The 23,136-nt window shown below is 63.8% G+C and overlaps 3 protein-coding genes across 6 annotated transcripts; 2 read left to right on the top strand and 1 right to left on the bottom strand.

The window, feature by feature from the left end:
* The first annotated feature begins 77 nt into the window (after positions 1–77).
* PNPLA6 (patatin like domain 6, lysophospholipase) lies at positions 78–15,637 on the top strand. Of its 3 annotated transcripts, XM_083815296.1 has the most exons (36): positions 78–468; positions 1,516–1,585; positions 1,673–1,735; positions 2,478–2,565; positions 2,792–2,874; positions 2,953–3,050; positions 3,133–3,273; positions 3,479–3,638; positions 3,718–3,798; positions 4,074–4,202; positions 4,293–4,373; positions 4,477–4,597; positions 4,691–4,774; positions 5,201–5,307; positions 5,392–5,583; positions 6,039–6,116; positions 6,363–6,568; positions 6,699–6,830; positions 6,905–7,028; positions 7,103–7,216; positions 7,807–7,882; positions 8,042–8,182; positions 8,492–8,555; positions 8,627–8,795; positions 8,865–9,047; positions 9,131–9,249; positions 9,389–9,545; positions 9,866–9,982; positions 10,096–10,165; positions 11,034–11,150; positions 13,110–13,258; positions 13,332–13,484; positions 14,220–14,336; positions 14,581–14,677; positions 14,761–14,870; positions 15,131–15,637. In XM_083815296.1, exons 1-36 carry the CDS (start codon positions 413–415, stop codon positions 15,194–15,196), a joined length of 4,113 nt encoding a protein of 1,370 aa, XP_083671422.1. In that variant the 5' UTR covers positions 78–412; the 3' UTR covers positions 15,197–15,637. The 3 variants fall into 3 exon arrangements, with proteins under 3 accessions (XP_083671422.1, XP_083671424.1, XP_083671423.1); XM_083815298.1 differs by lacking the exons at positions 13,332–13,484; positions 14,220–14,336; positions 14,581–14,677; positions 14,761–14,870; positions 15,131–15,637 and having other exon boundaries at positions 5,201–5,583; positions 11,456–13,252; XM_083815297.1 differs by lacking the exons at positions 13,332–13,484; positions 14,220–14,336; positions 14,581–14,677; positions 14,761–14,870; positions 15,131–15,637 and having other exon boundaries at positions 4,477–4,774; positions 11,456–13,252.
* LOC310888546 (uncharacterized protein) lies at positions 15,500–19,831 on the bottom strand. 2 transcript variants are annotated; one of them, XM_083815315.1, is made up of 2 exons: positions 19,691–19,831; positions 15,500–17,329 (listed from the first exon to the last, which is right to left on the bottom strand). In XM_083815315.1, exon 2 carries the CDS (start codon positions 17,272–17,274, stop codon positions 15,769–15,771), a length of 1,506 nt encoding a protein of 501 aa, XP_083671441.1. In that variant the 5' UTR covers positions 17,275–17,329; positions 19,691–19,831; the 3' UTR covers positions 15,500–15,768. The 2 variants fall into 2 exon arrangements, with proteins under 2 accessions (XP_083671441.1, XP_083671440.1); XM_083815314.1 differs by lacking the exon at positions 19,691–19,831 and adding an exon at positions 17,615–18,352.
* Positions 18,745–22,174, top strand: LOC310888550 (macrophage mannose receptor 1-like). The gene is made up of 8 exons (XM_083815323.1): positions 18,745–19,184; positions 19,511–19,606; positions 19,700–19,804; positions 19,944–20,003; positions 20,106–20,501; positions 20,972–21,117; positions 21,611–21,720; positions 21,812–22,174. Exons 1-8 carry the CDS (start codon positions 18,974–18,976, stop codon positions 21,936–21,938), a joined length of 1,251 nt encoding a protein of 416 aa, XP_083671449.1. The 5' UTR covers positions 18,745–18,973; the 3' UTR covers positions 21,939–22,174.
* Positions 22,175–23,136: the final 962 nt, after the last annotated feature.

Below are 23,136 nucleotides of genomic sequence, written 5' to 3'. Positions count from 1 at the left end.
GCGGTGGGGGGGTGGCTGTCACCTCGGGGGCGGTGCTGGCACCCCTGGGGACAGGGCTGGTGCTGGGGTGCGCCCACCCTGGGATGCCCATGGGGACGAGGTCAGTCCCGGGGTGCCTCCCCCCCCCCGCCCCCCCCGGGGTGCCCTCTGTCTCCCCCAGGACCCTGAGGGTGCCCGGGGTGGGGGTTAGGCCTCCCCCTGCCACTCCCAAGATGGCGCCGGGGCCCAAACGCCCTCCCCGCCGCCCTGCGATAACATCGCCCCCCCCTCGTTCCACGCCCAAGATGGCGCCCGCGCTCCCCAATGGCCTCCCCTCAGTCTGCCGGCGGACCTTCCCAAGATGGCGGCGCCGCCTGGACGCCCTCCTCCCCCGTGACGTCAGCGGGGGAGGGCGGGCGGCCTTAAAGGAGCCATGACCCCGCGGGGGCCGCCGCCGAGGCCGGGGCGGGAGGCGGCGACCGGCGGTTGGTGAGCGCGGAGCCCCCGGGGGGGCGGTAACGGAGGCGGGGGGGGGATGGAGGGCGCTCCAGCGGCCCGGCCGGGGGGATTTACCGCCTGGGAGGGGGAGGGAAGGAGGTAGTGCCAGTCGGGGGGGGGGGGCATGTTGGGAGGGGGCAATACCCCGGGGGGGGGCGATATTAGCCTGGGGAGGGGGCAATAACGCCTGGGGGGTGGGGGTGAGGCAACGTTAGCCCTTGGGGGGGGGGAGTATGGGTTTGGGGGGGCAATATTGTCTGTATGGGGGGTGGGAGGAGAGTATTATTAGCTGGGGGGGGAGATTTTTACCTTGGGGGGGGGTATTAAAGGGTCGGGGGGGTAATAACAGGCCGGGGGGGGATGCGGGGCAATGCTGGCCTTGGGGGGGGGTGTCAATGCTGGGAGCGGTTTGTCTTAGGTAGGGGGCAGAACCAGCCGTGGGGGCAATACTGGCCTGGGGGGGGGGGGGTAGAAGCCATGGGGGGGGCAGTTGTCACCCCCAGGGGGGGCCCTGGCTCACGCTGTCCCCACCCGTGGCGGCGGTGGCAGGGGGTGACATGTGCCGGTGACGTCCCCGCGCCGGTGCCTGCCGATGCCACCGCCACCTCCCCGGGCGTCCTTGGGAAGGACGGGGGACGCCGGGGGTGGCACCGTCCCCTTCGGGTGCCAGTGGGGCGAGCAGCGGGGGGGGCACCCGGGGTGACGCGTGACACCGGGGACCAGCGGTGGCCTCAGCATGGCGTTGACGGCTGTCGCAACGCCCGATGGTTCCTGCCACCACTTCCTCTCCCCGCTGGGAGAGGGGACACAAAAGTCCCCAGAGGGACACAGAAGTCCTCACCCAGTCCCTCCGTGCCACCCAGCGCCACGGGGACACCCTGGGGACACCCCAGACCCTCCCTGCTGTGACCCCCGTGCATTTAATCGGGGCGGAATCGCCCCATTTGGGGACGTCGTCCTACCGTCACTGCTCTGCTTGCGCGTCCCCGTACGGCGAACCCCGAATTATTTTGTCCCGTTTTCCCCCTTTTTCGGCAGCTTCCTGCATGGGCAGAGCCCCGCGGCAGCCATGGGGCAGGGCGAGTCGGAGCCGCAGGAGGAGGCGGAGGTAGGAAACGCCACTGCCGCTGGATGGGGTGACGGTCCCCACCCCGCGGTGTCCCCCGCCCTGGGGCTCAGCCACCTGTCCCCGCAGGACGCGTCCCTGACGGCCGTGCTGCCCAGGCTGTTTGCTGACGAGCAGCTCTCCACCGGGGCGGTGAGTACCACCAACTCGTCCCCACGCCCTCGGGGACAACGTCCTGGTCCCAAAATCCTGACCCCCAGCGTCCCAGTCCCCGACATCCCAGTCCAAGGGGACGCGAGTGTGTCCCTGTGCCCCAAGGGACAGCGTTCTGGTGCCTGATGCCATTAAGGGAAATGAAGGTGACAAACCTGTCCCCGTGCCCTTGGGGACGCGGTCCTGGACCGGCTGCTGTTGAGCGCCCCTAAGGGCTTGCGAGGTTGTCACCGTGCCCCGGGGGACACCGAGTGGTTCCTGCTCCCTTGGGGGTGGTGTCCTGGTCCCTGGTGCTGCTGAGCACCCCCGGGGGGCACAAACTTGTCCCCGTGCCCCAAGGGAGAGGAACTTGTCCCCATATGCCCCAGGAACAACATCCTCATACCCAGAACTGTTGAGCCCATCTGAAGGGACACAAGCTTGTCCCCATGTCACAAGGGACAGTGTCCTGGTCCTGATGCTGTTGAGCACCCCCAAGGGGACACAAACTTGTCCCCATGCCTTTAGGGACACTGTCCTGGTTCCCGATGCTGCTTAGCCCCTTTGAGGACAAGTTCTTGTCCCCACACCCCAAGGCACACCATCCTGGTCCCCAACACCGTCAAGCACCTCTCCTCCATGAGCGTCACCAGGGTGGCAGTGCCATCGGTCACCCCACACGTTTGTCCCCATGCAACAGGGGGGTCCAGGGGCCTCATGGGGATCCCGTCTCCCTCCGTAGGTACTGGGGGTGATGCTCAGCCTCAGCCTCTTCGCGGTCCTCGTCGCCACTGCCATCGTGGTGCTGGTCCGGCGGCTGCGCCTTAAGAGTGAGTGACAACACCATGGTGGCCCTGGGGAATGGCACAGAGTGATGCCCCCGGCGCCACCCATGCCTCAGTTTCCTCCACGAAGCACAGAGGAATGGGCATGCGGGGAGGTGGCACAAGGCAGGGGGGCACAGGGTGGTGACACGGGGTGGGTGGCCTCCGGTAGGTGACAGTGGCGGGGTGACAGGGCCGTGCCCCGTTAACCTGTCCCCTTCCTGCTATCCAGAGGTCCCGGCGCAGGGGACACCCAAATACCGCTTCCGAAAGAGGGACAAGGTGCTTTTCTACGGACGCAAGATCATGCGCAAGGTGATGCCTGGGGTGGCAGTGGGGGTGGCATCTCCCTGGTGTCACTGGTGGGTGACATCCCCTCTCGGTCCCCGCCAGGTCTCCCAGTCCACCTCCTCCCTGGTGGACACCACCATCTCCAGCACCTCGCGGCCCCGCATGAAGAAGAAGCTCAAGATGCTCAACATTGCCAAAAAGTGAGGTGCCACCGCTGGCAGGCGGGTGGCGGGCGGTGGCAGAACCCGGTGTCACCTCACTGTCACCTCGCTGTCCCCTCAGGTTCCTGCGCATCCAGAAGGAGCTGCCCACGCTGCAGCTGAAGGAGCCCCCGCCCTCCGTGCTGGAAGCCGACCTGACTGAATTTGACGTGGCCAATTCCCACCTCCCCTCCGAGGTGCTCTACATGCTCAAAAACGTCCGGTGAGGTTCAGGATCCAGCCCTGGGTTCAGGATCTGGCCCCACCATCCCCACCCCGAAGCCATTTTATGGGGCGATGGACCTACGGGCGTTCGGAAGATGCTCTCCTCTCTGCATCCCCTGGTGCTGAGCTGATGGGATGCTGGAGTGACTTTTTGATGTGGTGCCCGTCAGGCTTGGTGTCACCTGCTGTCCCCATCCTCACAGGGTGCTGGGACACTTTGAGAAGCCGCTGTTCCTGGAGCTCTGCAAGCACATGGTTTTCCAGCAGTGTCAGCAAGGGGATTACGTCTTCCGACCCGGTCAGCCCGACACCAGCATCTACGTGCTGCAGGATGGCAAGCTGGAGCTGCTCCTGACCGAGCCGGTGCGGGGACAGGGCTGGGGACAGGAGGGGGACGCTGCGGGGACAGGGCTGTAAGAGCAGGGCGGTTTGTGCTGTGTAGGACGGAAAGGAGACGGTGATGAAAGAGGTGTTCCCCGGAGACAGCGTGCACAGCCTGCTCAGCATCCTCGATGTCATCACGGTACTGGCCCTGCAGCTGTCCCCAGACCTTCCCCCAGGCAACTGGGGGTCCCCTCAACCTGATCATGGCTGTCCCCAAACTCAGTAAAACCGACCGTGGCTGTCCCCAAGCCCAACCAGGGCTGTCCCCAAACCTCTCCCGGAGCAAGCGTGGCCATCCCCAAACCCCACCACACCAACCGTGGCTGCAGCTGTCCCTTCATACCCCCTCCAAGCCAGGGAGGGGGGTGTCTCGCCATCCTGGCAGTGACACTGCCACCGCTGGCTGTCCCCTAGGGCCACCAGCGGCCGTACCGGACGGTGTGCGCGCGGGCGGCGGAGGACTCCACCGTGCTGCGGCTGCCAGTTGAAGCCTTCTCAGCCGTCTTCGAGAAATACCCCGAAAGCTTGGTGCGGGTGGTACAGGTGAGCCTGGCACCGGGGAGGGGACACGGGGCGGGGGGGGGGTGTCCCCAGGGGTGGACAAGGGACGCTGATGCCTTCTGGTCCCTGCAGATCATCATGGTGCGCTTGCAGCGCGTCACCTTCCTGGCGCTGCACAATTACTTGGGATTGACCAACGAGCTTTTCAGCCACGTGAGCATGGGGGGGAGCCTCCTGAAAATGGGGTTCTTGTCTGGGTCCCCCCAAAAAGGGGGACACCCCTTGTCATTGTGCTGGTGACGCGTCCCCTTTGTAGGAGATGCAGCCGCTGCGGCTCTTCCCGCAGCCCGGCCACGCCACCCGCACCAGCCCCGTCCGCCACAGCAAGCGGGGGCTCAGCGCCGCCGAAGAGGGCAGGGAAAGGCAAATGGAGCTGGGTAGGGTCCGGGGTGGGGTGACCAGACCCCCCCTTACCCTCCCGAACCCCCACCCTACAGCAGGAGGCCTCTCATGCCCGTCTCGTCCCGCAGTTGAGCCGCTGAAAGCCGGAGCCCTGGATGCCCCTGCGCCGCCGCTGCTGAGCCGCTGCATCTCCATGCCAGTGGATATCTCTGGTGGGTCGGGGGCTGGAGGAAAGAAGGGGGGGCCCTTGGGTTCGTGCGTCACCTCCTGAGGGTTGTGCGTCCCACTTTGGGCTCGTGCAACCACCCCAAGGGTCATGCAGCCCCCCCAAGGCTCATGCAGCCCCCCCGAGGATTATGCACCTCCCGCAAGGGTCATGAAGCCCCCCCAAGTGTCATTCTTCTCACTCTGGATTCATGCAGCCCCCCAAGGGTCATGCAGCCCCCCTAAGGGTCGTATGTCCCACTCTGGGCTCATGCAGCCCCCCCAGTGTTGTTGCAGCCCCCCTGGCCATGTATCATCCCCCCTTCCCAGCCTCATGCATGCCCCACTCCGGCCTCGCAATCCCTCCCTGCGCCCAGCTTGGGGTCCCGGTGCCCCACCAGTGACCATCCTGTCCCCTCCCTGGCGGGGCGCAGGTATCCAGAAGGGTCCCCGCTCCGACTTTGACATGGCCTACGAGCGCGGCCGCATCTCGGTGTCGCTGCAGGAGGACAGCACCGGCGCCATGGCCGCCTTCTCCCGGGTAAGGCCGTGGCCAATTACATCCTCCCAAATCCGCATCCGCCTCGACGCAGACCGGTGCTGGACCTGTCCCTTGTCCCCTCAGTCCGTCTCACACGAGCCCAAGGAGCGCAAGTCGGTGACGGTGGAGGAGCAGCCATCGGGTGTCTACCGCTACAACTACTGCGAGGACGACTCAGCGAGCGGGGACTGGCCCTTTGGGCCCTACCAGGGCCGCCAGACCAGTGCCATCTTTGAGGCTGCCAAGCGGGAGCTGGTCAAGCTGATGAAGGTGGAGGTGAGACCGCAAACGGAGCTGGCGAGGGGAGATCTTGGCCTCGTGGTGGTTCCCCATTGCCTCGTGGTGCTCCCTGTCAGCTTGTTCTGGGCCTGCGTGGCTTTGTGGTGGGTCCCCGTCCCCTTGTGGTAGGCTCCCATCACCTCATGGTGGGTCCCCATCGCCTCATGGTGCTCCCCGTTGCCTCCTGGTGGGTCCCATTGTCTCATGGTGGTCCCCCATGGCCTCTTGGAGGGTTCTGTTTCCTTATGGTGTCCCCATCACCTCATGTTGGGCCCCTGTGGCCTTGTGGTATCCTCGTCACCTCATGGTAGGTCCCCATCACAACATGGTGGGTCCCCATCACCTCGTGGCAGGCCCCTGTGGTCTCGTGGTGGTCCCAATCACTTTGTGGTAGTTTCCTTTGGCTTCCTGGTGGTCCCTATCACCTCACGTGAAATCCTTCTTCCACCCAGGACCCTTCTCTGCTCAACAATCGCGTTTTGCTCCATCATGCGAAAGCTGGCACGGTCATTGCCCGTCAAGGGGACCAGGTGGGTCTGGGTTTTGCGGGGCTGCTGTGACATCTTGCTCTCCCTACCCCATATTTCCATGGGGTGCTGCACCTCCTATGCCTGCCGTATGGGTGGTGGGGGACAGGGACCATCCCTGGAGCTGCTGAGAGTGCAAAACCCCAAGTGAAGAGGAGCAGAAGAAACCCCAAGCGTTGCTGGTGGGGACCCCTTGCCCCCGGGGGGTGATCGAGGCAGGGTCCTGGTGACAGGGCGCCGTTTTGGCAGGACGTGAGCCTCCACTTCGTGCTGTGGGGCTGCCTGCACGTGTACCAGAGGATGATCGACAAGGCGGAGGACGTCTGCCTCTTCCTGACGCAGCCTGGCGAGATGGTGGGGCAGCTGGCTGTGCTCACTGGCGAGCCCCTCATCTTCACCATCAAGGCCAACCGTGACTGCACCTTCCTCAAGATCTCCAAATCGGACTTCTACGAGTGAGTCCCAAGCACCAACGAAGGGGTTTTGGTGCTGGAGGGGGGTTCTGGGCTGAACACAGCTCAGCATCTATGGTGGTGGCATCTCTTGGGGCCACCACCTTGTCCCCCAGCTGCTGTCGGTCCATAGGATCATGCGGGAGCAGCCCAGCGTGGTGCTGAGTGTCGCCCACACCGTGGCTGCCCGCATGTCACCCTTCGTGCGCCAGATGGACTTCGCCATCGACTGGATGGCAGTGGAGGCCGGCCGGGCGCTCTACAGGTGGGTGCCCCCCACCTCGGCTCGGTGGGGACCCCCTTAGCACAGGGGTGACATCTCTTTGGTGGCGTCCCCAGGCAGGGCGACAAGTCAGACTGCACCTACATCGCGCTCAACGGGCGCCTCCGCTCCGTCATCCAGAAGGGCAGCGGCAAGAAGGAGCTTATTGGGGAGTACGGCCGCGGGGACCTCATCGGCGTGGTGAGACCCGTGCTGGTGCTGGGGCGTGCGATACATCTTGGCTATATGTCTCAGCTATACGTCATCTTCTCCAGGTGGAAGCCCTCACCCGGCAGCCCCGTGCCACCACGGTCCACGCGGTCCGAGACACAGAGCTGGCTAAGCTGCCTGAGGGCACCTTGAACAACATCAAGCGTCGATACCCCCAGGTATCCCCAAAATCCTGCCCTGCCGTGGGAGCAAAATGGGTTGTGCTGGGGGGTCCCAACCGTACCGCCATGGGAAGATGGATCACGTGGGATGGATCCTCTCTGTCAAAACCCAAAATGGAGAAGGGATCAACCCGAGCATGGCAGAGGCGTGCCTCAGGGGAAGTCTTGAAACTTCACCAACCTCAACATTTTGTGAGATATGAGAGGCTGGAGAGATGCTGGTGCTGGTGTCCATGGCTTGGTCCTGCTGAAGTCTGGAGACCTCCAATGTTGGAGATCCCTATGCCAGGGTCTGCTGGTCCTTCCAGGGGAAGGAGCATGTCCCAGTATCCCAACTGGTGGTTCTGACACCCATTAAAATCATCTTAAATTAAATAATTAAGGCAGTGATGAGAGCTGGCAGGGGAAAAAGGCTGGTGTCCTAAAGGGATGTTCTTCGCTGAGGTCCCCAGGGATGGGTGTTAGTGGTGGTGGCACCCAAAAAAGCACATGGAATGCTGGTTCTGGTCTTGCTCCGGGGAGTTAATATGTCTCTGGCTCAGGGAGCCCCGCCAGCTCTGATGATTGTCCCCGTCCTTGTCCCACAGGTTGTCACCCGTCTCATCCACCTCCTGAGCCAGAAGATCTTGGGAAACCTCCAGCAGCTCCGCGGCCCCTTTGCAGGTGGGTCCCAAAGGGATGAAGGACAGTGGGGACAAGGTGACAAGGGGTGCCAAGGAATCCTTCCTGGAGCTGGTGGCTGTCATCGGAGCAGAGTCCAGAAAGTGTCCCCTGCCCTGTCATGCTGTCCTCCTGCTGCCACCGCATCTTCTCTTCATGCAGGCTCTGGTTTGGGCATGGCCTCCAGCTCGGAGCCCACCAACCCTACCAGCAACCTGTCAACAGTGGCGGTGCTGCCGGTGTGTGACGATGTGCCCACAGCCGCCTTCACGTTGGAGCTCAAGCACGCACTTAACGCCATTGGTGAGTGCTGGCATGGCAGCAGCAACTGCGGCACAGTGGTGGCCATGGCACGGAGGTGACCGTGGTGTGATGGTCCCCCAGGCCATGATATGACATTGACAGCAGCCCCATGGTGTAACAGTGACCATGACACAGTGGTAACCACAGCTCCATGGCATGCCAATGGCCATGGAAGGGTGCTGGAACCCCATGGTGTGGTGGTGACTGTGGCTTGGTGGTGATTGGGTCCCCATGGCATGGTGGTGACCATGGCTTGGTGATGACCATGGCCACATGACATCCCTGTGACCACGGTCCTACCTCTCCCAGGTCCCACACTGCTCCTCACCAGCGACATCATTCGCGCTCGACTTGGCTCCTCGGCGCTTGACAGGTAACTCCCGGCAGGAGGGACATTGCTGGTGACCCAACGCCATGCCGCATCTGACCCCTCCATCCTGGCAGCATCCAGGAGTATCGCCTGTCGGGCTGGCTGGCACAGCAAGAAGACATCCACCGCATCGTGCTCTACCAAACCGACTGCACCCTGACGCCGTGGACCGTGCGCTGCATCCGTCAGGCTGACTGCATCCTCATCGTAGGCTTGGGCGACCAGGAGCCGGCGCTGGGAGAGGTGAGGGGCGCGTGGCGGGGTGCGCGTGGCGGGGACAACGCAGCGCCATGCCGCTGATGTCCTCTGCAGCTGGAGCAGATGCTGGAGAACACGGCAGTGCGTGCGCTGAAGCAGCTGGTCCTCCTGCACCGCGAGGATGGCCCCAGCCCGTCCCGCACCGTTGAGTGGCTCAACATGCGGAGCTGGTGCTCGGGCCACCTGCACATCAAGTGTCCCCGACGTGTCTTCTCCCGTCGCAGCCCCGCCAAGCTGGTAGGTGCCACTGCCGCACGTCCCCAGCCCGGGTGTCCCCTGCACTCTGCTGCCATCGTCACCCGTTGTTCCTTGTCCCCCAGCGGGAGATGTACGAGAAGGTCTTTGAGAAGAGTGCTGATCGGCACAGCGACTTCTCCCGCCTGGCGCGGGTGCTCACCGGTAACACCATTGCCCTTGTCCTGGGGGGCGGCGGAGCCAGGTGGGTGCTGTGCTGGGGCAGGATGCGACCCAGCGGGATGGGTGTCCCGCTCCCGTGACCGCTGTCATTATTATCCAGTGACCACTTTCTTCTTTATTTTTCCCCACCTCGTCTCCTCCATCTGCTTCCCCCCGGCCAGGGGCTGCTCACACATCGGGGTGATCAAGTCGATGGAGGAGGCGGGGATCCCCATTGACATGGTTGGTGGCACCTCCATCGGCTCCTTCATCGGGGCGCTGTATGCCGAGGAGCGCAGCGCCGTGCGCACCAAGCAGCGAGCACGCGAGTGGGCCAAGGTGGGTGCCTGGCGAAGCTGGGCAGGGGCGCGCACCAGGCCCTCACCATCGCCGTTTTGGGTGGACACCAGCACAGTGCCCTGCCTGCCTGGGGCCAGCCATGGCCAGGGTGTTTCTAAAGCACCTTCCTCTCTTCTTCCTGTTCCTCTTCCTTTTCTTCTTCCTCTTTTTCTCCCTCCTTATATTTTCTCCCTTCTTTTCTTTCTCCTTCTCTCTTCCTTCGTCTCCTCTTTTTTCTTTCTCCTTTCCTTTTTTCTCCTTCTTTCTTTTCCTCCTCTTTCTCCTTCTCCTCCTCCTTCCTCCCCTACCTCCTCCTCCAGTGCATGAATTCGGTGTTCGAGACTGTCCTGGATCTCACCTACCCCATCACCTCCATGTTTTCGGGCTCAGCCTTCAATGCCAGCATCAACAAGGTTTTCCAGGACAAGCAGATCGAGGTGCGCCGCACAGCCCTTCCCAGGGCTGCACCCACCCACAGGGGGTTCCAACTGGCTCCCCACCCTACTGCCACCGTCCCCACGATGTCACCCACCTCCTCTTGTCCCCACAGGACCTTTGGCTTCCCTACTTCAACGTCACGACCGACATCACGGCCTCGGCCATGCGGGTGCACACGGACGGTAAGAGCTCCCCAGGGAACTGGGGATGCTCTCTGGCACCACCGTGTCTCCCTGTGTGGGGACCCTCCTTACCGGCACCCCAAAAACGGTGCCACTGTCACCTGGCTGGGGGAGGACACATCCTGGCAAGCAAAGGGCTTGGAGCCCAGGCATTGGTGGTGTCCCAAGGCCACGCAATGCTGGTAACCAGCAAAGCTCAGCTCCCTTGAGCTATGCCCCACGTCCTTGATGGGGTTGGCAACAGAACTGGGGTGCGGAGCTCCCCCCCCGAGTGTGCACGTCCCCTCTAACATATCTGCTCACCACTAACCCCAGTAACCCTCACTCACAGCATGGGGGTGTGGGGCTGTCCTGCTGGGGACAACGTGGTGGTGGTGGTTGGGACAATGTGATGATGGCGGGGACAATGTGATGGTGGTGGGCACAATGTGATGGTGAGGACAACCTGGTGGTGGGGTCAACGTGGTGGTGGTGATGGGGACATTGTGATAGGGACAATGCAGTGGTGGTGATGGGGACCACGCGGTGGCAGTGGTGGGGATAACGTGGTGGCTGCCCCTCATCCTTGCCTGGTGCTGGAGCTCACCTGGGACATTGAGCCGTCCATGGGGCGCACGCGGTGGCTTGTAGACAGCCTGGCTCTTGCTCCACCTGCTCCTCTGGCCTCTAATGCCAACTAACTCCCACTCACCATCCCTAACCCTCTGTCATTCCCCATCCCAGTGTGGCCAAGGTGTTTTCCCCAGAGTGGCTCGCTCTTGGGACTAAAAACACCCCACCAGTGCCAGCAGCCTCGGTCACCTGTTGCCGGGGGCTCGCGCATGTCCCGTCCCCCCAGGACCATGACGGTGTCCTCTCCCTCCGGCAGGCAGTGTTTGGCGCTACGTCCGAGCTAGTGCATCTTATACCCCCTACCTGCCTCCGCTCTGCGACCCTAAGGACAGCCACTGGCTCGTGGACGGCTGCTATGTTAACAATGTCCCAGGTCAGCATCTCCCTCTCCGGGGCTACCGGCCCCCCAAAAACAACCCCTTTCCCCACCCAAAAATAAAAAGCAACACACAAAACAACCCCACATCCCATCTCAGGTGGAGCCATCTAGGCTTTGTAAATGGCCAGTCAGGGTGCGTGCTGCCCCGGTGGGTGCCTCTGCCACCCATGAGTGCCCACCGGATTCCCATGGGGTGCAGATGTCCCCAGGCAAGGGCAGGGGTGAGGGGCAGCCCCCTGGGGGGCTCAGGCAGGCGTGGGGTGGGCCGTGCTCACTGCGTTTGTTCCCCGCCGGCGCAGGCTCGCTCTGGCGGTACGTGCGAGCCAGCATGACCCTTTCTGGGTACCTACCGCCACTCTGCGACCCCAAGGACGGCAACTTGCTGATGGACGGTGGTTACATCAACAACCTGCCAGGCAAGTAGCGCCCCACCAGCATCACCGCCACCGCCTGCCACAGCCGATGCTGCTCCAGGTCCGGCCCCAGTGGTGGGCGGTTGAGTGGGAGCCATGTGCCCACCAAGGGATGGGTCTTCAGTGGTCTTCAATCCACCATTGAGGCTGGATTTGGGCTGTTTCGCATGGTTTTGCATTGATTCTTGGTGTCTTTGGCATTGGGTGCCCTCTCGGCATCTTCATCCTACTTCCCGTGCAAAATACGTCCATCTGTCTTGTGTCGTCTCTTGGTGTCCTCAGCACCAGGCGGCTTCCAAGGGCATCTTCATGTTTATTCATATACAAGACGTGGCCCTTTGTCTTGCATCATACTTTGGTGTTGGGTGTCCTCTTGGGGCATCTTCATCCTCCTTCATGTACAAAACTCGCACAGTGTTGTCAGCTCTTGGTGTTCTCAGCACCAAGATGATCCCAGATCATCTTCGCTCTTCATGTACAAAAAATGTTCCTCTGTCTTGCATCACCTCTGGGTGTTCTCAGCACAGGGTGCCCTCCTAGAGCATCTTCATGCTCCTTCCTCTGCCAACCCCTTTCATCCAACCTGCATCATCCTCTCCTGATGTCCTCAGTACCATGTGCCTTCCCAGGGCATCTTCATCCTTCTTCACATGCAAGCTGTCTCCATTCATCTTGCATCATCTCTTGGCATCCTTGACACTTGGTGCCCTCCCAGAGCATCTGCATGCTCCTTCACATGCCAACCACCTTCATCCATCTTGCATCATCCTCTCATCCTTGTGTTCTCAGCACTAGATGCCCTCCCTGGGCATCTCTGTCCTCCTTCCCATGCAAGACAGCTCCATCTATCTGTTACCATCTCTTGGTGTCTTTGACACCAGGTGCCCTCCCAGGACATCAATATACTCTGCAAGCCACCTCCCTCCATCCTACACCTTTTGGTGTCTTTGGTACTGGCTGCCCTCCTGGGACATCTTTGTGCTCCTTCATGCACAAACCAACTTCAGCCACCCTGAGTCATCGTTTCTTGATGTCTTTTGCCCTCCTGGAGCATCTCCATCCTTGACATGCAAGTCACCTTCCTCCCTGTTGGAACATCATTTCTTGATGTCCTCAGTACCAGGTGTCCTCCTGGGACATCTCCATCTTCCTCCACATTCAAGCCGTCTCCATCTGCCCTGCATCATATCCTGGTGTCCTTGGCACTGGGTGCCCTCATGGGGGTCCTTCCACACTTCTTATCCCACCGTGGATGCCGCAACTTGCCTGCACCCTCCTGTCACCTCTGCACATGCAGCAGGTTGCAATGCCGCTCTGCTCCCCACTGGCACATCATGCCACTGGGCTCCTGCCCCCAAGTCCAGCACCCACGGGACATTCCTCGTCCCCCCATGAGCCCTCAGCATGGCTTTGCCATCCAGCCCATGGTCAGGAACAATCCCTCGCCCTGCTCCACTTGTGCCACCGCCTCTTGTGGTGGGCTCGGACTGGGGAAAACCAGAGTGCTGCCGACCCAGCTTCCTCTTTTCCCACCCTGCAGCCGACATCGCCCGCAACATGGGTGCCAAGACAGTGATCGCCATCGATGTGGGCAGCCAGGACGAGACGGACCTGTGCAACTACGGGGACAGCCTGTCAGGCTGGTGGCTGCTCTGGAAACGCCTCAACCCCTGGGCTGAGAAAGTCAAGGTGAGGAGCAGCGGGATGTGGGGACACCAGTGGGGACAGTGCAGGCAGGGTGCTGAGCTCTCTGTCTTCACAGGTGCCCGACATGGCAGAGATCCAGTCGCGGTTGGCGTACGTGTCATGCGTGCGGCAGCTGGAGGTGGTGAAGTCCAGCTCCTACTGCGAGTACATCCGCCCCCCCATTGACCGCTTCAAGACCATGGATTTCGGCAAGTTCGACGAGATCTACGTGAGTCAGGGATGGAGAGGCTGAGGGGGTGGCCTGGACTATCAATAGGGTGTCTCAAGTCATTGGTTGGGGTTTTTCAGCCATCATCTGGGGTGTTCTGGGTGTTGATTGGGATGCCCCAGCCACTAATGGGGTACCTCTGACAACGATTGGGGTACCTTGAGCATCTGTTGAGCATCCAGACCATTAGCAGCGTGTCCTGGTCATCAGGTAGGGTCAACCAGCAATGAACTGGGTGACCCAGCCACCATTTAGGAGTGCTTTGGCCCATCAGTTGGGGTACCCTGGTCATTGATTGGGTCTCCTAGCCATTAACAGCATACCTCAGGCCATCATTTGAGACATCTTGGCTATTTCTAGGGTTCCCCAGCAACTGGTTGGGATGTCTTTGCCTTCAGTTGCATGTCCAAGCCATCATTTGGGTGCCCTGGCCATTAATGGGGTGACTGGATCATCATCTCGGGTTGCCCAAGCTATCATTCAGGGTGCCCAGGCCATCAACTGCAGTGTCCTGGCCATCATTTGAGGTACCAGGGTCATCATTCAGGGTCCCTAGGTCATTGTTTAGGGTTTCCTGGCTACCATTTGGGAGTGCCCTGACCATCGGTTGGGTGCCCCAGCCATCAATTGGGTGTCCCATGCCATCGGATGGGATGTCCTGGCCATCAGCTGGAATCCTGGGCCATCCTTTGGGGTGCCCAGGCCACCAACGGGCTGCGGTCGCTCTCCCCACAGGACGTGGGGTACCAGCACGGCAAGGTGGTCTTCGACGGTTGGAGCCGGGGCGACATCATCGAGAAGATGGTGAAGGACAGGCGCTCGGCCGACTTCTATGAGAGCAAACGCATGGACGTGAGCAGGGGTGGCACCGGGGTCTGCAGGTGGCAGTGGCTGCATGGGACCTGCCCCAGGGCATCCTGGCATGGGCCACCCAAGCCCTCACACCTCTTGAGCAGCTTTTGTCCTTCTTTGCCCATACTGCCCCCCCCAGTACCCTTCCACTGCCTTACCCATCTCACGTCCCCCATCCTCTCCCCTCTCATGGTTGGGGGCACATCTCACACACCTTCCCCTCTATTTCCCCCCTGCCCCGTAGGTGCTCACATGCCCCAGCGCTGGCTTCACGGACCTGGCAGAGATCATCTCCCGCATCGAGCCCGCCAAGCCCTACCCATCGGACGGCTATGCGGACGGTGAGCAGGGGCCAGGGTGCAGGGCTGGGGGCCTGATCTGGGCTCGGGGCCTGACCCTGAGTCCCCCCCCTTTCCCTTCCCAGAGGAGTCCGACTATCTCACTGAGTACGAGGATGAGGGGCCGGAGCTCATGCGGGGTGAGGAGGAAGCATTTGCCCCGACTGAGTGGCCCGGAGCTGGCACTTTGGAGGCTGTGAGTACTCCCCAACCACAGGGACCCTCCAAAATGAGGCCTCTCAGAGCTTGGGGGCTCCCAAGGGTGCCACAACCCCATGCATGGAGGGGGTAACATGGGGCAGATCCTGGCCCCAGTTGCGGGGAACCCCCAAAATGGAGGCCCCCAAAGGTGTGCATGGAGGGGGTTACATGGGGCAGAGCTGCCCAGCTGGGAGCCGACGGGTGTTGCGCCGTGTCCCCATCCTGCTGTCCCCCACGTATCCCCTCTCTCCCCAGGAGGACGAGAAGAGCCTGCGGCACCGCCCAAGCCCAGCCCGAGCCTCCTCCATGTCCCACACGTGAGCCCAGATGGCACCGAAGGAGCCCAAGAGTACCCCCGGGTGTTGCCCTGGCACTACCTCCGCACCCCGGGGCCCCCCCGACCTCCTCTTCCATGGCCGCTTCCCTGGCCAGGGCTCAGCCCCGTGGCACTTTCCCACCCGCCCCAGGCTTGTCCCCACTACTGTCCCCAAGCTGGGGTGACAACGGGGGCTCCAGGGACCCCTCCCCTCCTTTTCCACCATCCTGCACTGTTGCACTGGCCCAAATCCCCCCTCCGTGGCCTGGCCATGCCCTGCTTTGCCGCAGGACCGACCTCGTGGTGGGGGGAGAAGTGACTGCTGTATATTTTCTTTTTTTTTTTTTTTTAATTATTATTATTTAAAACAAACCTGGTACTGTTTCTCCTGCTGGAATAAAGCTTCAAGGCTGGGGGCTGGCGGTGGCCAGCAGACAACAACCACCAGATGACACCATCAAATGCCCCTGTGGTGCCCGTGGCCGCAGCAAAGTGCAAGACAGACGCTGTATGAAACCAGCAGGGAGGAATAATCCCCACAGCCGCACCAGTGTCACCCATGGGTGCTTCTCCGGCATCAGTCGGGCGTGTGGACGCGCTGGTGCAGCAGGAGGTTGGAGCTGCGGCTGTAGCGGCGACCGCAGTGGGTGCAGGGAAAGGGTCGTTCACCAGCATGCGCCCGCCGGTGCCGCAGCAGTGCTGAGCGGTGCCGGAAGCCACGGTGGCACTGGGGACAGCGGTGCGGCCGCTCCCCCGTGTGCCGCCGGCCGTGCTCCAGCAAGCTGGCCCGCTGGGTGAAGCGCTGCCCGCACTGCCCGCAGGCGAAGGGCCGCCCACCGGCATGGCCCCGGCGGTGCCGCAGGAGGTTGGCACGGTCTGCGAAGGCACGCGGGCACTCGGGGCAGGCGTGGGGCCGCTGGCCGGTGTGGGCGCTGCGGCGGTGCTGGGCCAGGTAGGCGCTTTGGGTGTAGGCGCGGGGACAGTCGGGGCACCGGTGCGGGCGCTCGCCGGTGTGCACCAGCTGGTGCCGCAGCAGCGTGGCACGGAGGGCGAAGGCTTTGCCGCACTGGCCACAGGGGAAGGGCCGCTCGCCTGTGTGCGCCAGCCGGTGCCGGGCAAGGTGCGCCCGCTGCCGGAAACGCTGCCCGCACTCGCCACAGGCGTGGGGCCGCTCGCCCGTGTGGGTCTGCGTGTGCCGGGCCAGCGTGGAGCGCAGGGCGAAGGCTTTGCCGCACTGTAGGCAGCGGTGTGGGCGTCCCGCACTGTGGGCGCCCTGCTGGTGCTGGGCCAGGTGGGCGCTCTGCCGGAAACGCTGCCCGCACTCGGCGCAGGCGAAGGGACGCTCGCCCGTGTGCGCCCGCTGATGCACCAGCAGCCCCGCGCTACCGGCGAAGGCTTTGCCACACTCGGTGCAAGCGAAGGGTCGCTCACCCGTGTGGCCACGCTGGTGCGTGGCCAGCGCTGCCCGGTCGCAGAAGCCGTGGCCGCACTCGGTGCAGGAGAAAGGGCGCTCGGCCCCGTGCAGTGCCTGGTGCCGCATCAGCGTGGTGCTCGCACCGAAGCGCTTCCCGCACGCCCTGCAGCAGAAGGGACGAGCCACGGTGGCAGGGTCCTTGCCATCACCCTGTCTCAGCTCTGCCCTGGCATCCTCGCGTTGGGGCCATGGGTCCAGTTTGGTGCTGCCGGCATCAGCCATGTCCTGGCACCGTGGCCCCCAATTGGTGTTGCTGGTGGTTGCCACATCCCGGTGCTCCGGCACGGGGTTGGAGCTGCCAGCATCGTCACGGTCCCGGCACCCCAGCATCGGTTCGGTGATGTCGGTGTCCGCCCGCTCCCTGCCTCGCGTCCCCAAATCGGTGCTGCCACTGTCAGCAGGGTCGCGGCGTCGCGTCCCCACTTTGGCGCTGCTGGTGTCCGCCTGGTCCTGGCCTTGTGTCCCCAAATCAGCCCCGGCCCAACACCGCAGCATCGTTTCGGCACTGCTGGTGTCGGCCTGGTCCTGCCTGCTGGGTGTCAGTTCGGCGCTGCTGCCAAACGCTCGGTGCTGGCACAGTGACCCCAAACCGGTGCTGCCGCTGTCCATGCCCTCATGGCACCCCGGTGTGGCTTCGGTGCTCCCGGTGGCTTCCCGGGCCCATCTGCGGCACAAGGTGGGGGGGGGGCGGTGAGCAGGCAGCACCCTACGGTGTCACCCTGGGGCTGCGGTGGATCCAACGTCCGCCTTCAACGGGGGCACCCTGGGTGGCCGCCAGCCACCCGGTACCGTGACGGGGTGACAGGGACCGGGCCCAGCTGCCAACGGGGCCACCAGTACTGGGCACAGCCCGGTCCCATTCCCCGTTACATCCCCCGGTAACCGGGGCCCAGCACCCCCCCCCCCCACCGCCCCTTCCTCCCCGGTACCGGTCCCCCCCCCCCCTTACCTGCAGCGCTCGCTTCCCGCTGCCCGCTCCCTTTGCTCCCCGGTCCCGGCTCCTCCCGGTCCCGTGTGCCCCGGTCCCGAGCGCCGCGCCCCGGGGCTGGGGTCCCCCCACCCCGGCTCCCCCCGGTGCCGGTGCCGGTGCCGGTCCCGGCTGCGCTCGGCTCCGCCTCTCGGCGGCTCCGCTCCCGCCGTTGCGGCGCCGCCTGGGGGCTGCGGGACGCGCTGCAGAGCCCCGGGGGGCCGCGGACACGCGTGGGCGTGGGGATCCCTCCTGGGGAGGGGAGAGGGGGCCTGGGGGGTCCTTGTGGGGACGTGCATCGCGGGGGGAGGACGGGGACGGGCAGGGGGACACGGACAGGCGTGGGGACGCCCGGCACTGCCACGGCACACTCGTCACTGCGATGGGGTAGCCCACAGGACAGCCATCATCATGGGACACCTGGCACCACCACGGGGCGCCCGACACCACCATGGGACACCCGACACCACCGTGGGATGCCCAGAACCACCATGTGACACCTGGCACTACCATGGGACACCCAGAACCACCATGAGACACCCAGAACCACCACGGGACGCCCAGAACCACCACGGGACACCTAGCACCACCATGGGACACCTGGCACCACTATGGGACACCCAGAACCACCACAGGACACCTGGCACTGCCATGGGACACCTGGAACCCCCACAGGACACCCAGAACCACCATGGGACACCTGGCACCACTACGAGTGACCCAGAACCACCATGGGACACTCGGAACCACCATGGGGCACCCTCCACCACCATGGAATACCCAATGTTGCCACGGCACATCTGGCTCCACCGTGGGAGCCACCACGGCTCACCCGTCACCACCACAGCGGGTGCCCACTCCCACTGGGCGCGATAAGCTGGGTGCTGGTCATGGCTGGGGAGCTGTGGCCGAGGCTGGTGGGTGCTGATAGCACCCAGCTCTTCCTGCACCCCCGGAGATGACATGGGGCTGGGTGTCCGTCCCCCCCCTTCCTGTCCTCCCCCCCCCCCCCCCCCGAAGTGCTCCTTCTGTCCTCTTGGGGTCACCCAGATCTCCCACGGGTGCTGGGACGGGTGTGGGTGCAGCTGGGTGTGGGTGGACACCAGAGACGTGCTGGGCATGGGGACACCCTGGGCATGGGCACACAGCAGGCTTGGGGACACCCCATGGTGCACCCTAGGCATGGGGACACGCTGGATACTGTCATGGGTGCTCCCAGGTCCCCGCTGTGCCACCCATGGGTGCAGCCTGCAGGCTCCATGACCCTTCCTTGTGCCAAGACCCCGCAGGGACATCACTGGGGACCATCACAGGCGGTGTCACCTCCGGCCAAGCCCCGGGATGTGGGGAGGAAGCTGTGGGTGCTCGCGGGCCCCTCTGAGGCCCATCCCAAGGCAGGGGTGCATCCGGGCCCCCCCCTTCCTCATGCCTTATCAGTGGGGACACCCGTGGGGAGAGCTCAGCGGTGCTGCGGGGATGATGTACGGCAACATCGAGCCCAGCCAGCCCAGGGAAGGGCAAAAATGGGTGCTGGGGCCTGGCGGCAAGGAAGGTAAGGAACACCCTGGGGTGCTGGCTGGGGTGGGGGTGAGCCCAGCAGTCCCCAGTTCATGCCCCGAGCCTGTCCCTTTTGGGATCTGAGGAGGGGTCCCCAGGGCAGATGGTGGCACCAAAGGGGATCCCCATTTCCATCCCCGCTGCCCACAGGGGAGCCCTGGGGCTCATCTCCCACCTCTGGTACCCAATGGGGGAGTCCCCAGGGTGGTGACATGGGGGGGAAGCCCTCATCGTGGTGCTTGACAAGGGTCCCCAGGGCTGGTGGTGGCACAAGAGGGGGGGGATCCCCCACGAACACCATCCCTGCTGCCCCTTCTCCAGCCTGCAGTGACCCGTGCCCTATGGAGGAGAACCCATACGAGCCCCTCGACCCCCCCATCGCCGTGCCAAGCCGCAAGCACCTTCCTGACCCCCCAGGTGAGCCCATCCCTGTTGGGACGAGGCTGTGCAGCCCGAATCGGGGCCCTGCAGCCCCGTCGGGACCGATCGTCACCCACTCACCCTCCCCAGCGCGCCCGTGCTGCTCCCAGGAGAGGCTGGTGCTGGTGGGTGCCGCGGCCCTGGGGGTCTCGGTGCTGCTCAACGTGCTCCTCCTCGCCATTGGCTCACGGCGCAGTGAGTACCGGGGGGGGCACGGCAGCTCCCCCACCCCGGGAGATGATGCTGGGGCTGCTGGGGGCAGAGTTAAGGTAATTGGGGGGCTGGGGGGCTGCAATAGGACCCCCGCAGCACGGTGACCCTTTGCCTCCCCCAGTCGCAGCCCTGACGGTGGCCCTGGACGAAGCGGAGATGGCGAAGCAGCCGCCGAACGTGGGTGCGTGGCCGTGCCGCGTCCCCCCCCTCCCCATTTCCACGGTGTCACTGTCCCAGGGCCCCACGCACCCTCCCCCCCCCATCACCGTCCCCCTCTCCACAGCCTCCGCGCCCTTCCTGCTGTACAACGAAGCGCACAACAAGTGCGTGGAAGCGCGCGGGCAGCAGCTGACGGCGGCGACGTGCCGGCCCGAGGCGGCGGCGCAACGCTTCCAGTGGCTCCCTGGGGACCGGCTGCGAAGCACGGCGGGGTCCCGCTCGTGCGTGACGGCGGCCAGGGGGCAAAACCTGTCCACGGTGTGGCTGCAGCCGTGCCGGGAGGACGGCAGGCTGCAGCGCTGGGAGTGCCGCGACGGCGCGCTGCTGGCGCTGGCCGGCCACGATCTCTATTTCAATTACGGCAACAACCAGAAGCACACCGTGATGCTCTTCATTGGGGACCGCGAGTGGAGCCGCTGGGTCGCCCACGGGAGCAAGGACAACATCTGCTCACGCTCCAGTCAGTTCCTGACCGTGGATATTTAGGGCCTTGCCCGACCCTTAACAGGCTGAAACACAGCCCCAGCCTGGAAGGGATGTGGCTTAAGAGAAGCCCAAACTGCAACGAGGCCCTAGCTCAGGCCTAATCCTAAATTATTTGATTTAAGCTAACCCTAAAGGAGTCCAAACCCTAGTGAAGTCCTAGCCCAGCTAACCCCAACCCAGTTGTAAACCTAAATATAGAGGACTCAAGCTAAACCCAAACCCTAATGGCACCCGAACCCAGTTACATCTCTAAATATATAGGATTTAACCTAATCCTAACCTAGCCTAAACCCCAATGGGGCTCAACCCAGACCTAACCCTAAATATATAGGATTTAACCCCAAACCCATCAGGGTTCTAACCCTACCCCTAACCCAGAGGGGACCCTGGCAGCTACCGCAGCCCTATCTGGGGGGTGACCCCCTTTCTGCTTCCCCTCCCCAGGTTGCCCCCCTTGCTCCAGAGGCTGGACCTATTTCGAGGACTCGTGCTATTTCCACTCTGCGACGACGAGCACCTGGGAGTCGGCGCAGCGCTTCTGCTTGGCCCTGGGCACGCGGCTCCTGGAGGTGGACAGCCCCAAGGAGCGGGTAAGGGGGACAGATCCCGGCCCCCGTGAGGGGGGGCAGCTGGAAGCCTCTCGTGGACCCCCAAACCCCTGTCCTGAACTTTAGGGCCTGCTCTGAGGTCACCCCACACCACCTTTTCCCATGGGAGGATGCTGCTGTGCATCTAGCTCTTACTTTTATTCTCTAAATACTCAGATACTCTACTTTTTACCCAAATTCTGTCCTTTTTAACCCTAAATTTGCTCCGGTGTTCCGAGGCCCTAATCCTGCCATCCCTGACCCCATACATCCTCTAACTGTCCCCCAGCTCAAAAAAACCCACCAAATTTCCCCCACGTCTCCTCACTCCTGGGCAGAGGTTGTGCTGGTGGTGGCCAGAGCAGCGTGGGGAGGTGCGGGAGCAGCATTGGGACCTACCTGGCACCGAGACCTGCTGTCCCCAGCTGTCCCCAAGGATGTGCAGGGGTCTTGAGGGGGGGGCTCTGCACCTGGGTGACAACGCCTCTGCCCCCAGACTTACATCCAGACCATTCTGCGAGACTCCTCCTGGCTGGGCATCACGGATAAAGAGGTCGAGGGCACCTGGAAGCGGGCAGACGGGACCATCCTGCCCAGGGAACAAAGGTACAGCCCAATGGGCGCCGGGGACAGGGTGACGGGGGCTTGGGGACGCGGAGGGGGCCACCCCTAAGCTGTGTCACTTCCCTCATCGCAGCTCGTGGCACAGGAACGAGCCCAACGGCGGGCAGCAGGAGAATTGCGCGGTGGTCCGCAAGGACGGCACGTGGTTCGACTACCCCTGCACGAGCCAGCTCCCCTGGGTGTGCGAGGGGCAGCCCTGAGCCTGCGGGGGGCACCTCGAGGGTCCCCCAGTCCCCGTCACTCCCCCTGCTCCGGGCTCCCCAAAGCCCGTCTCCGCTTGCCACGTCTGACCTGCAGCACTGCAGCACGCAGCTTCGGCCTCCAGCACCTCCACCCCGGGTCCCAGAAGGAGGCTCCGGGCGGGATTCGGCGTTGGGGGCGCACCGGGGGGCCCTGTGGGACAATAAACGGGTGCGCAGAGTGAGGCCCCCGATCGGATGGGGACCCCAACGGCGTGGGGTGGATGGGTGCGGGGTGGCTCTGGGTTTCGGTGTCCGCCGGGGGAGCAGCGGTGGTTTCATGGGTGAAGCTACACTGGAGCCCTCTGCAGACATGGGATGGGGGAGTCTTGCCCCCCCCCCCCGCCCCCCAGGTTCCCCAAATCATCCCCAGGCACCCAAATATCCCTCAGGCTCCCCAAATACCCTCCAGACCCCCCCCCCAAATACCCCCCTTAGCCTCCTCAAATCCCCCCCCAGGCTCCCCAAACACCCTCCAGCCCCCCAAAACCCCCCAGCCTCCTTAAATCCCCCCCCAGCCTCCCCAAATACCCCCCCAGCCTCCTCAAATCACTCCCAGTCCCCCAAATACCCCCCCAGGCTCCCCAAACACCCTCCAGACCCCCCAAATACCCCCCCAGGCTCCCCAAACACCCTCCAGACCCCCTAAATACCCCCCCCCGCCTCCCCAAATACCCCCCTAGGCTCCCCAAACACCCTCCAGACCCCCCAAATACCCCCCCCAGCCACCCCAAATACCCCCCTAGGCTCCCCAAACACCTTCCAGCCCCCCAAATACCTGCCTCAGCCTCCCTAAATCCCCCCTCAGGCTCCCCCAAATCCCCTCCACCCCCCCCCAGCACCTCCATAGAGCCCCCAGGGCTCCCCTAAATACCCCCCCGCCCCCCCCCCCAGGGCTCCCCCAGACGGTGGTCGCGGGGGGGGGGGGGGGGGTGTTAGAACCGGGGCGGGGGGGTCCTGGCCTGCAGCTACCGGGAGCTGGGGGGGGAAGGGGGGGTCCGGCCCGGGGGGGTTCCGGACTACAGCTCCCGGCAGCGCTCCCGGCGGCATCCCAGGAATTCGCACCGCGGGATGGCGGCGCCGCCGCCGCTGCTCCAGGCCCCGCCGCGCTGAGGGGGCGCCCCGGGCCGGGCCGGGCCGGCGGGAGGAAGGGGAGACC

Source organism: Anser anser, assembly GCF_964211835.1.
Source record: "Anser anser genome assembly, chromosome: 38".
Classification (NCBI taxonomy): domain Eukaryota; kingdom Metazoa; phylum Chordata; class Aves; order Anseriformes; family Anatidae; genus Anser; species Anser anser.
This window is presented reverse-complemented; position numbering and strand designations above follow the sequence as displayed.